This window comes from Nicrophorus vespilloides, unplaced genomic scaffold (assembly GCF_001412225.1).
Source record: "Nicrophorus vespilloides isolate i.1.1-1 unplaced genomic scaffold, Nicve_v1.0, whole genome shotgun sequence".
NCBI lineage: Eukaryota > Metazoa > Arthropoda > Insecta > Coleoptera > Silphidae > Nicrophorus > Nicrophorus vespilloides.
The window spans coordinates 2,625-14,748 of NW_017097280.1; the positions used below are offsets into that span (position 1 = coordinate 2,625).

Here is a 12,124-nt window from a genome sequence, read left to right on the forward strand (position 1 = left end):
TGATTTGCTATTTTGATTATAGTTTATTGGCGTATATAAATAATAAAATTCAATACTCCCAAGTAAATTTGAGTAGTATTGACAAATCTGCATGTCTTATTTAAAAATAAATGTACTGATAAATACATATATTTATAATATTGATGTTACGTGTATCCGATATGATGATAAAGTGATGGTAAACCCGGAGCTTGAGTTAAATCTAGTTGGAGTTTATCTTGTGGCTATGCAGACTATACAGTTTATATATGAGGGGATTAACTAATGTTATATATGATGCTATTAGATATTGATAACGGAAAACCATTATTACTCATTTACTATCTACGTGACATATCTAAAAGTTGTTGAAAATATTGAATTGTCTTCAAATTATGATTATCGAAAAATATATTAACAATAATATTTATGCAACTAGTTTTGTATATAATAATATTCAAGTTTTCACTAATGTAAACGTAGTTTACCGATTTATATAACGATTTATTTGTGAAAACACTCGCATATATTTTTCAATTCCACATGTTCGGACTATTTATTCAGGTTAAGGGTGATGTGTATTTGCCATTGGATAACACGCGAACAAAGAGATCAAAACAGTACAAATTCAGCAATGAAGTTTGGTGAACTAAACATGTTTTTTGACCTGTAATATATTCTTGTTACAAAGGATCGCTCATTATTATAGCTGACACAGTACTTCTTAACAATAATAAATAGTTACACACACAAAAAGTAGGTCATTCCGAGTAATTTTTATTAATATTTTTGATAATTATATAAAAGTATTAAATTAATCAATCATGGTGACAAAACTATGTACTTATTTTGTATTTTACTTGACATTTTGACACTCTTATAAGATAAAGTTTGAAATGATGTAATTGTGGTTTATATCTAAAGATTAACTAGTGGATATAAATGTATATCTAATATAATTTTAATTAAGATCTGTACAAAAACTGTAGTAAAAAAAGTCTCCCAATAATTTGGAAGGCAAGTATAAATGCAAGAAATATCATTCATTCGACAAAGTTGAAACAGTATTTAAGGAATTTGGATGTTGCTATGCGAAGTTTCCGAACAATTCCCGGCCGCAACATCTGTACCCCAGGATTATTTAGAAGAAGTAAGGTTCTACAGACGTGTTTGCTTCTGTTCAAATACACTTTTTATGACAAACTTTTCGCGATTATTTCGTGATTAACAAATTTGATTACTTTTTATAATATAATTACTAATTAAGTTATTAAATAAACAATGCAAAGTTTATTTTAAGGAAATTAATTGATGTTATGAAATGATTATTAATTAACCATCCGTAACTCGCGCGGTGTCTGTTAGAATATGTACGTTCTTCATACTGAACGATTTGTAAAAGAACATCACACAATTCTTTGAAGGATTAACAGCAAAATATTCATAGTAATGGTTTTTATAATATTTTACTTTACCATTTAATTTTAGTGATTTTAATATAGATTGTCAGACGCCACGCGAGTAACGAAGCTACGAAACTTCTTGCGTGTTACGGAGCATTTGTTGAAAATAGTAAGTTGAGTCGTTTAAAATACAATCATAAAGTTACGAATGAAAGGGACCGAGGAAGATCTTTTGATCATCTCGCAACGAGCTGTGCAGCCAAAGAGCCAACACATCCTGTGATTTACTGCGATAACAAGAGACCTTATTTCGAAGAATTCCTATAAGTTTGGGAACACGTTCACAGCGTATCGTAGACGGAAAATGTGTATATCATTTGATACAAGCATATGCATTGCGGTTTGTATTCGAAGCGGTATTCTTCTTTCGTTTTGGAACGGTTTAATTAAATTCCGTTGCTGCGAAAACCAACGACTGACATATTAAAACCAATATAATTTTAAACATTCCATTCGCGTATCAAACAAATCCCGAAAGAGGAAAAGCGCCAGAAGAATTAGGGATGAACGGATCGTAGCGAGGAGCCACAGAACGAGGATGCAGAGAGGGAAAGAAGATTTACGTGAATTAAACGCAATTTCGTGCCTGTGTCTGAATATTAATATTATTTTCGTTAGCTAACGAATCTTTCCAGCAATTTAGTGGAAGTGGAATACACAGCAACAACAACAGCAAAAAACGTGCTCTTCGCATATTATAAATAGCAGATGTAATAGTGATGTAACTTTGCCGACGGTTAATCTCGGTGAATATATAAAGTTCGCTGTGTACGACGCCCACCTAGATTTCGCTATTTAGTCTTAATGACCTCATAACGAAGGCGTCGACAATTCATTGTTTTGTATGAAACAATGAAAAGTTCGGTAATATCTGTGCATTAAACAATTAAAGCGGATTGCCTCGGTTGTATAATGCGATACAATGACGTTTATTATGACTACGAGATTACATGCATACACTGTAACGCATAGTGCTAAGTCCTGAAATCCCGTATAGATACCATCGCTATAGCAACAAATAGGGAGTTTAGTTCACTGAACGATAATCAAATTGCTAATAATTCAACATCTACTACAACAACATTATTTTTTTTTGCCAATTAATTAATTGCTCCAATAACGTATATCAAATCTGAATACAAAATTTATGAAAGTTTAGTTCATTCATATTTTCACTCATTTTATCTTATTATACTCAATTCAATACAAATCAATGCTTCATCTATTTTTCACTAAAATTTCGCTGCAAGACACCACAAGAACTTATAAGTGATTTCCAGAATCGGACTAATTTCCCCATTGTTTTTTTTATTCTGCAAATTGAGGAGTCATTTCACTGAAAATTCAAGGAAATTTTACGAATTGGAAAACTTTACCAATTTTAAAATGAGGATGCTATGAAATTTTTACCTTATACAAAAAAATGTCTTAACTTAAGATTTATGTTAAGACCATAAAACTTAAATAGAGAAACGAAAGATAAAACAGATTTTCTTATCCCAACACTCATTATTATTAGAATTTAATCTAAATTGGTACTCCACGTGGTTATTTGATATCTAGATTTAATGAATGAACTTATTAAACATTCCTACAAAAATAGAACTACGAATAATTTGAAATAGTTTAAAAAAATCTTAAATTTAGTACTTGTAATTGGTAAGAGACTAAAATTAACATCAAATTTTAATGAATTTTATTTCCACCAAAATTAAACAAATTTAGTAACTTTATATATTATCGTTATTGATCGTTTATAATTCTTGGAAAAGATGATACTATTATCCGAAGGATAGTAATAATTTTTACAACCGCAAATAAGGTTTCGCTACGCTTCCCATATTTCATCGAAACGAACATTAAACCGAGATCCGTTCGAATATAACCACAGAAGCACCAGTCCGCAAGACTAGATTTTAATGGCATAATTAAATAATACTTTAGTTAAAGTACATTATCTTTAAATAATTAATCACTTCGTTAGGGTTTCTTACTTCGAAGACACCGAAACACGTATTGCTGCTATTCGAAATGTGTTTAGTAAGTAGATTGGCATTGGCGCCCGGCGCATCCGCAATATACTTACATCGGAGTTCGTACAACGCATTTCGATCGATCGCAGTTCGCATGAATTAATTAACGCGCTTCGAATTATATTGTTTCATAATGGTTGATTACGTATTCGTGCGACTAATCTGCATACGCGCAATTCATATGTGTGCATATATTCTAAATACCCACCTCCTACGCATACAAACACCTGTTTTTGTTGTTTACTTTTAAATTTATACATATTTATAATATCATAATTAATTAGCTACATCCCCCCGCAATGTAAGCTGGTTCCTGACTAATTAACAGTAAATAAAAAAAAAAGTTCAAAATGCATGTTGCTGCATGCCAGGGTTTTGGACGGGGTGAAAGATTCAATAATTTTTATTATAAGTAATTAAATTATAATATATAATAAATAGTAGTATCAAGCGTAACATTACCAAAAAAATAAATTAAATAAATTAAAAGAGGGATTTTTTTTGTGTGGTATTTAGTGTAAAACATGTTTTATTAAGCTTTACGACGTGTTTTGCGGGGGGGCTCTTGCGGAGGTTTAAGTACACACACTAAAATATAGGAGGAAATGAGTGCTAGTTTATTACGTTCTTCAAGAGGCAGCGTGATTCTGTAATGAAATTGAATTCCTGCACATATTTCCAATACGCATACCAATAGATACAATGTGCATACACACAAATGCTTGTGCATATGTACATATATATGTTATATTTCTATGTGCATGGCTCTGTTGTTCTATGCATTAATGTAATTATTCCGTTTCTGGTAGGTAACTTGAATCACACTGCCTGGGCCATTGTACATAGCGTTTTATTATGTAGTATTTCAACGAGGTTCCTACACAAAAGCCATTGTCCAAAAAACTGTATGTTACTCGACAAACAACATTTAATAAATAAAAATTACAATAATCAACAACGCAACCACCACAAATAAAGAGGTAAATAAAAAATTAATCAACGAAACGTAAATAATGGTAACGAAAATGATGAAATCATCGGAGACGACAGTAAAAAAAAACTTAAAATAATTAGATAGAAAATAAAAAATAAAGACAGAGCAAAGGAAAACTTGGAAATAATATAATCATTACACATGTCGTGGGAAAACGATGTGTGAAACGTTTATATTACGTTATTTTGCCTACTCACATATTGCCGAGTTGTCTGCGAACATTAATAAATTTCATGATGTCATTAAATACATGTAAACAGTCGTCCAGGTCGACGGCCGCCGTCGCGACGCCTACTCCAGTCTGCACGGGATTTTGCAACCTGCTGTTCTATCATTATGAATCAGAGGTGCGTCGCGACGGACGTCGCCAACTCTTGTGAGCTTCTTTATTTTTTTTTTATTTAGTTATTTATCTGCAGGCCGCCGTTTCCAAAGCGAAGCAACAAACATCGAACACGTTCTCTCTCCTTATCCCATTACACGCTCAATGATTTAGTTTCATTCACTAGATTATGCATCCAGTAATAGGATTAAGATAATCGAATTTCAGAGAACTAGTTTTGACCATTCCTATTATACGTCAGTTTATTAACTAAACTAAATAATAATATCAAATTATTAAATTATGATTTCATTTCATTTTTTAATGGTGTTAAAGTAAACCGTTTTTAATAAGAATGTTAATATGCTGTTGCAATATCTTGAGGTTACGTAAAAGGTAAAGAAGAATGTGTGTGTGTGTGTATAATATTATATAAATATGTATACCTTCGTCGATGTTTGTTGCGCTTATGGCACCGTAAGCAGGCTGGCTGCTGTGTGCTTTGCAGTGAAAGCGAATAGATTTCCACAAGGATCTGCCGATCGGTATACGTCTTTCGTATTCAAATAAGGATTTAGCAGTGGGCCGCCGCTCTGGAGTACAGGCTCCGAAATGGATTAGATGTACATATTTCGAAATATGCAGATTGGCAGTGCCTTAATGGAAAATCTAGGCGCTCGCAATGAACTATGAGTGTGTCGAGAAACCAGACAAATAAAGAGAATAAGTATGTAACGAAAAAAAGAAGCAAAAGCGGTTGGAGATGCATCGACTCACCTTGAAATTCCTTCCTGCCAGCCGAGACGGACGTGACGATGTTGCTAACATGTCCCAGCACTGCTGCGAACAGCATCAGCCCGAAGAGCAGCTGAAGAATGACGAATAGGTACTCCGATTTGTTTCTTGGTCTAGGCAAGTCACCGATAGTCGTTAACGCTAGTGTGCACCAATAATAACTTTGTAGATACTGTTTGACCACGTCAGCACTTTCCGCGTCACTGTACACCCAGTTTTTAGAACCGAATCCGTTGTTTTTATGAATGATGTGGAACAGGCAACCGTTCCAATGGAATATAACTAGGAGGTAGTGGATCAGACTGGTGGACCTGAACAAATTCGGATAGTTCGTGTGTCGCTCCGTGCGATCCATGAAAGCCCAAAAACGGTAAATCTTTACCAGCCGAAACGAGCGTAGGATTGAATTGAAACCGATCGACAGGTAAAGGAAGTCCAATGGTAACAGGCACAAACAGTCAATATAAAACGTCGTCGAGTTCATGTAATGATTGCGCAATTTTGTCGAATCCGTCTGCAAAACACCGTCCTCCAGGTAACCCGTACGAAAGTGGAACATTATGTCTATCAAGTACAAGAAATCAGAGAAATAGTCTAGACAAAACCACACCAGTATTGTTTCCCCTGTAAACAGAAAGAAAAACAAAACGGATAATTATTAGGTTGTACACTTTATAAATTGTGTCGCACGTACTGTTAATTTCTTGGAAGGCGAAGCGGTATATGATAACCCAAAAATTATAAAGGAATGCTAAAGAGACGATCATAGACCAATAGTAGCACAGCCTCCCCGCAGGATCAAAGACGAAGGACCAATTCGCCGCCCCCGTCCTGAATCTCGAGTTTATGGATTCCCCTCTTCTAAAACCGTAGCGACTGCGAACAACGAACGAGAAGATTATTATGAAACGCGTTCGCTTCAGATCCGCAGACTGATCCTACCTTTCTGTGCCATTACAGCTGCTCGTGGAGTTAAGGTGGTTGGATGAGGGTGGATTCGTTCCGGCAGTCGATCCAGGCGTAGTTCTCCAACCTCCAAGGAGCGGAGCCTCGCCGGAGCTCGCTAGAGCCACGTTCGTCGGCAGTTTCAATCTACCTCGTAGGTCTTTCCGTCTAGCTTTCCTGGACAGATCCAGTTCGCTGGCTGCTGAACTGACGTTTGCTGCCCTCGTTCCATAAGACGTCGCCAAACTATCGTGCGATGCCGAGAAGTACCGTGGTGGATTGCTATACACTGGTTGCCTGGTCTTTGACATACCTAATTTACAACTTACTATATCTGGAAGAGTACGACACACTGCTACGTGCATAAAGAAAGAATTGATGTTTTTGAAATTACCTAAAAGGCTCTGTCGAGATACAGACATAAGGGCTCTATGAACACTTTCAGTACTAGACTTGGGTCCTACAGTCGTTGGGGCTGATTGTACCGGTGAGATTACATCCAGTCGGGTACCACTGCTCGTCAGTCTTTCGCCGACCATTCGGGCTCCTCCGCTTGTAATAATACCTGCAAAAAAAAAAAAGAAAAAAAATCTCAACGTTATTCTTCGTTCGCGCAATCAATCATAAAACCTTTGAAGTTAATTGAAAAGGAGAGAAGAATTAAATATAAAACAAACAGAGTCTTTTGATTCCCGCATTTGTAGCAATTTCAGAACAATGATGGAGGGAAAGTGCTTGCAGACAATGCTAAAGCCAATTAATTATATATTATTCCCCGGGCAATTACCGCGGCCACAATAAATCCTTGAGTCGGACCGAATAGCATGTCTGGCCGTTTGATAAATAACGCCGCATTACTGAATTCAGTATTTACAGGTGATTGCGGATTGCTTATGCTACGTGTAAGATACTAATTATCTAAACACTTCAGGCTGAAGGATAGAAAGTGTGCTTTGGTTATTTTCGATATGATGAGAATCGATAGTTTCGTTTGGTGGAGGGTCGGAGAAAGTTCATTCTCCCGGCATCGGCACGCTCCACAAAATCTACCGACATTCTATACAACACTGAACTGACTTACAATCTATCCATTTGAGTGGAAATTTTATAAAATTACACAAACCCTGAAATCCACGCGCAACAAAAGAAAACCGAATAAAGGAAACGAAACATCGATTATTTACTTACATCCAACAATGAATTTTTTTTTGATACATATTTCTTTCATAAACTTAATTAAAGATTTGCTTCAACTCAAGTTATATAATATTTTTTTAAATTTTCTAATATCAAAATAATATATTTACATTACCTAATATTAATAAACTTTGAATCAAATTGAGTTACAAAATTTTGTATAACATTGAATTTTATTATTTTGCGGTTAAAACAATTGAATTACGATCAATAGGATATAGGTGCACGTTCTATATACATAATTTATTGCACGCTGCGCCGCGAATTTTCTATAAAATATTATGCAATAAATTGAATGGCCTATCGCGTACACGACATGGCGTCACACATTAACGTCAATTAACAGATAGATAACTTTGATGATAGCAAGCGAACTGATCAATAGGTCGCTTTAATTAAGTTGCGTCCGAAATTGATTGCGAAGCCGGTGAAACATGCGTTAAGAAAACTGGGACCATTTCTCTGGATGCGATTGTGTTTTGACCAAGTTTGCTAGGTCATTACGGGAACGGCTGCAAAAGAATCTCAGCTCTATCTAGATAATAGCAAGGAACGACCTCACGAAGACCATCTTTCATAAATAATGGGCAACGTTTGCTATTTATCCACGCCGTTTCAAGTTTCCCCGCGAAATAATCGACTGCGAGGAGAGTAGCGAACCGACACCTTTCAACAAGCTATAATAGTATCCAATTTAATATGAAAACATCTTTCATTTCCGACACTGCTCTAATTGGAATACCATAATTTAATTATAGGAAATGTATGTTTTCCAGGCGGCGCGAAGATGCGAGAAAGGAAGAAAAAAGCGCACCTTCTTTTTTCTTCATTTGCATTCATTAATTTCATTTAAATTTCCCACCGGTGCTCTCCGAACTGACTGCAAATCATTTCAGGATCATCCGCAATAACTGCATTTAAATTAATTCCCGTTCCTTTTCAATCCATCCGGTATAATTCTATTTCTACTTCCTGCGTTCTGAATCACATGTAATTCGCATTTCCTAACATAATTAAATATGATATTAATAATATATTAAATCAATATAAAGTTAAAATTACCAATCATTTAGTTTTGGTTTGGAAATATAAATATTACAAATACAAATACAGTAAAAGACTACAAAAGTACATGCTTACAACCAATAATTCTATTCATTATTAAAATTATTTAATCTAATTTAATTATTTACTTTTAATTATAAAATAACTTCTGAGACCGGATGCCGCTAGTTTAATATTAAGGAAATCTCATTGTTTAGAAGAAGAATGTAACAAGTTAAAATAATTACAAAAAATAACTATTATTATTACGACTATACGCCTATAGTTCATATATTATTAGATAAGAATCTCTTGAGAAATAAGGTGGTGTAAGAAATGAGCTTTACGATGGACACACGAGAGAAGTTGTCAAGTTGAGTGATTAATAGCAGAAATTGATTGGCCATATGACAAAAATATAGTATGTGTCTATCCGAAACTCCATTTTCCTACGTAAAAGTTGAAGATGAATTGCTTGCTTTATGGAAGCATTATATAACATTCCATTAGTTCTTCACAGTAACATTATATAAAATATAATTGTGACTCATTATTTATGTTATATATGCATTAATAAATACATTATATAATATATGATTCTTTACATAACAGTAGTCCCCAAACATCCAGCATCTTTTGAATTCATTCAATTTATTATAGTTTCCGAGAAAATCACTAAAATGTGAATTCAATCCTTTTTTCCGGGAGTTAATTTTTCATTTTTTCAATTATAGCCAAATGGATGAAACCACAGCAAATTCGCTACATACCTCAAACATCCAGATATCATATGCATCCATTCAATCTATTATATTTTCTGAGAACACTAGAAATACTTCATAAAAGTTGTCAAAGTTTAAATAGTTATATTAATCATAGTCATAATGTAAACTAATTGGTTATAATTCATAATATTTGTTGAGCAATGTTATACAGGTTCTACAATTTGGTTATAGATTATACAATGGAAAGTAAATATTTTTTTTTCTAGTATATTTTATAGATAGATAGAATGCTTGATCAATCAGAGTATAATTGTTACATTGAGCTCTATGCCGATTTATTGTAATGCGCGATTTGTGGAACAAGCGGAACCCAGGGGTAGAATTAATCCCTCGCGTGCGACGTCCATTAGAGTCGAATCGCGTATTTCGAAAATAAAGCGTATAAAGTATCGCACAATTAGCCCCAAACAATAATTCAACAACGTTTCCTCCTCATTTTTTCTTCCATTTTCTCTCCGTCTCGTTCTCCCTCCAGGACACGTACATTTGCATACTGCAAAATGCTCCTATCCCGCTCCTGACACATCCAACCCTATACGTGTTGTTTTTTTTCGTGCATTGTTTGTTTTTTTTTATTGTCGTTCACATACATTTCGCGCTCACATCAAAGTCCAATCTATGCGCAATTTATAGACTTTTTTTTATGTTGGAAATTTATTTTTCAGTGTTCTCTGCGTTTTTATTTTTTGTTTTCATTTGTTCAAGCGAAGCCGCCTCTCGATACATATTTCAGTTGCGAAATTGTCCGATCTTTTTCAGTGTACGCCTGAAACAAATATTTCACATGCTTGGATTTAATCGTGATTGCGGAAATTCGCCGCAATGCCGCCGTCCTCATCAATGGAATTGGCTATTTCGGGATGGCGCGACAAAGAGGCGCTGATTTCAGATTTGAAATGTGACAATGTTGTACGTAATTAACGGAACATCACCTGTAGGTGTAGTTTCCATGGGAGTACGCCAAAAGGGCTTTGCTTCAACACATCCATTATTTTGTGTCAATCAATAGACAAACGTATGTATCCGCAGAGGTGTAAGCTATTAGGTGATTGTCAATAGTCACTGATAATCATTTACTAGATCAGATCATTAAATGAATAGCTTTACAAACTTTTAGTGAATTTTATTTTATTTACACAATCAAACAAAACCAAAATTGACAAGTGATAAAATGAGTGATTCATTTCAATTAATAAATTATTGATTACCTAATGATCTTTCAATATATCAAATAATCAGTGCAATTAATCCATTATCCATTATTTTGTGTCAATCAATAGACAAACGTATGTATCCGCAGAGGTGTAAGCTATTAGGTGATTGTCAATAGTCACTGATAATCATTTACTAGATCAAATCATTAAATGAATAGCTTTACAAACTTTTAGTGAATTTTACTTTATTTACTCGATCAAACACATTAATCATCAATTAAAATTACAAAGAATAGAATTAATCACCAAAATTTACCTATTGACAAGTGATAAAATGAGTGATTCATTTGAATTAATAAATTATTGATTACCTAATGATCTTTCAATAAATCAAATAATCAGTGCAATTAACATACACAATAAAGAAACCTTAGTAAATAGGAAAGTTTAATTTTATGGAAGCCCTTAAATCAGTCTAACGAATAGCGTTAAATATATATCGACAAATACAAAGTATAGCACACACGCAATCCGCTTACGATTTGCGGTATGAGAATTGCAGTTCCCGAAGTCTATTCACGTGTACCTCTGCATTTGATAAACAACAAACTAGAAAGGATAATTAAATCAAATCAAACAATTGCATAAATTCAATAATAATCAATAAAGGGTGAGGGAATGAACGTGTTAAAGTGCGACTGTAGATAGGATCAATCACCAGGTTTGATTACCTGGTTGGCTTTTAAATATTTACAGTCGGTATTATTAGGTCGCAAAAGCGTTGAGCGAAAGCGAAGTATATAAAAAAATAAGCAAAGACGACGGACGAGGGTAGCTGAAATAAGGGTACGTGGGTACAGGGACAACGGTGAATCATTCATGGGACGGGAATCGGATTTTGAATATTTGATGTGGGACAGTCGGTGTGAATGTTGTTGGTTGGACGCTCCAAAAACGTAAATTACGAATGGCTTGGGTAAGCCATTGTTGCAATGAGAAATATTACAAAAAAAAAAATGATTTAGTTTGCATTTGAAAATATGCAAATTCAATTTGCAAATTGAAATTTTGACACTTTTAACTAGATTCGATTATTTGTATTCAATTTCCCGGGAAAACAAAAAAAAACCGGAAAAAATGACCGTCTACTCATAACCATCGTATTACTATATTAAAAGAGACACACAAAGGTGCCCTGTAAACTAGTTGTTTGATTAACAACAGTTCTGATTTTCTTACACTTAATTTAAGTCTCGACTGGTCTCCCTTTGTAAACTTTAGTAAACCAATTTCTAATCAAGAGACCGTTTGTAGTATTGAATTTTCATCAGAATTCTAGATTGCTTTGGTATGTGGAACTTCAATGAACTTACATTTCCTTGAAGGTTCACACATAATCCGACGTTATGATAT

The 12,124-nt window shown here is 34.3% G+C and overlaps 1 protein-coding gene across 1 annotated transcript in view; it reads right to left on the reverse strand.

Annotated features, from left to right (window-relative positions):
- Positions 1-4,666: 4,666 nt before the first annotated feature.
- The window catches only part of LOC108559628 (cyclic nucleotide-gated cation channel alpha-3-like), a gene marked incomplete at its 3' end in the record, with an annotated part of 49,514 nt that continues 42,056 nt past the window's right edge, over positions 4,667-12,124 (reverse strand). The window contains exons 3-7 of the mRNA XM_017916962.1: positions 6,926-7,096; positions 6,529-6,844; positions 6,281-6,462; positions 5,569-6,210; positions 4,667-4,681 (exon numbers count right to left, since the gene is read on the reverse strand). Coding sequence (XP_017772451.1) covers positions 4,667-4,681; positions 5,569-6,210; positions 6,281-6,462; positions 6,529-6,844; positions 6,926-7,096 — 1,326 coding nt within the window. The remainder of the gene's footprint in view (positions 4,682-5,568; positions 6,211-6,280; positions 6,463-6,528; positions 6,845-6,925; positions 7,097-12,124) is intronic.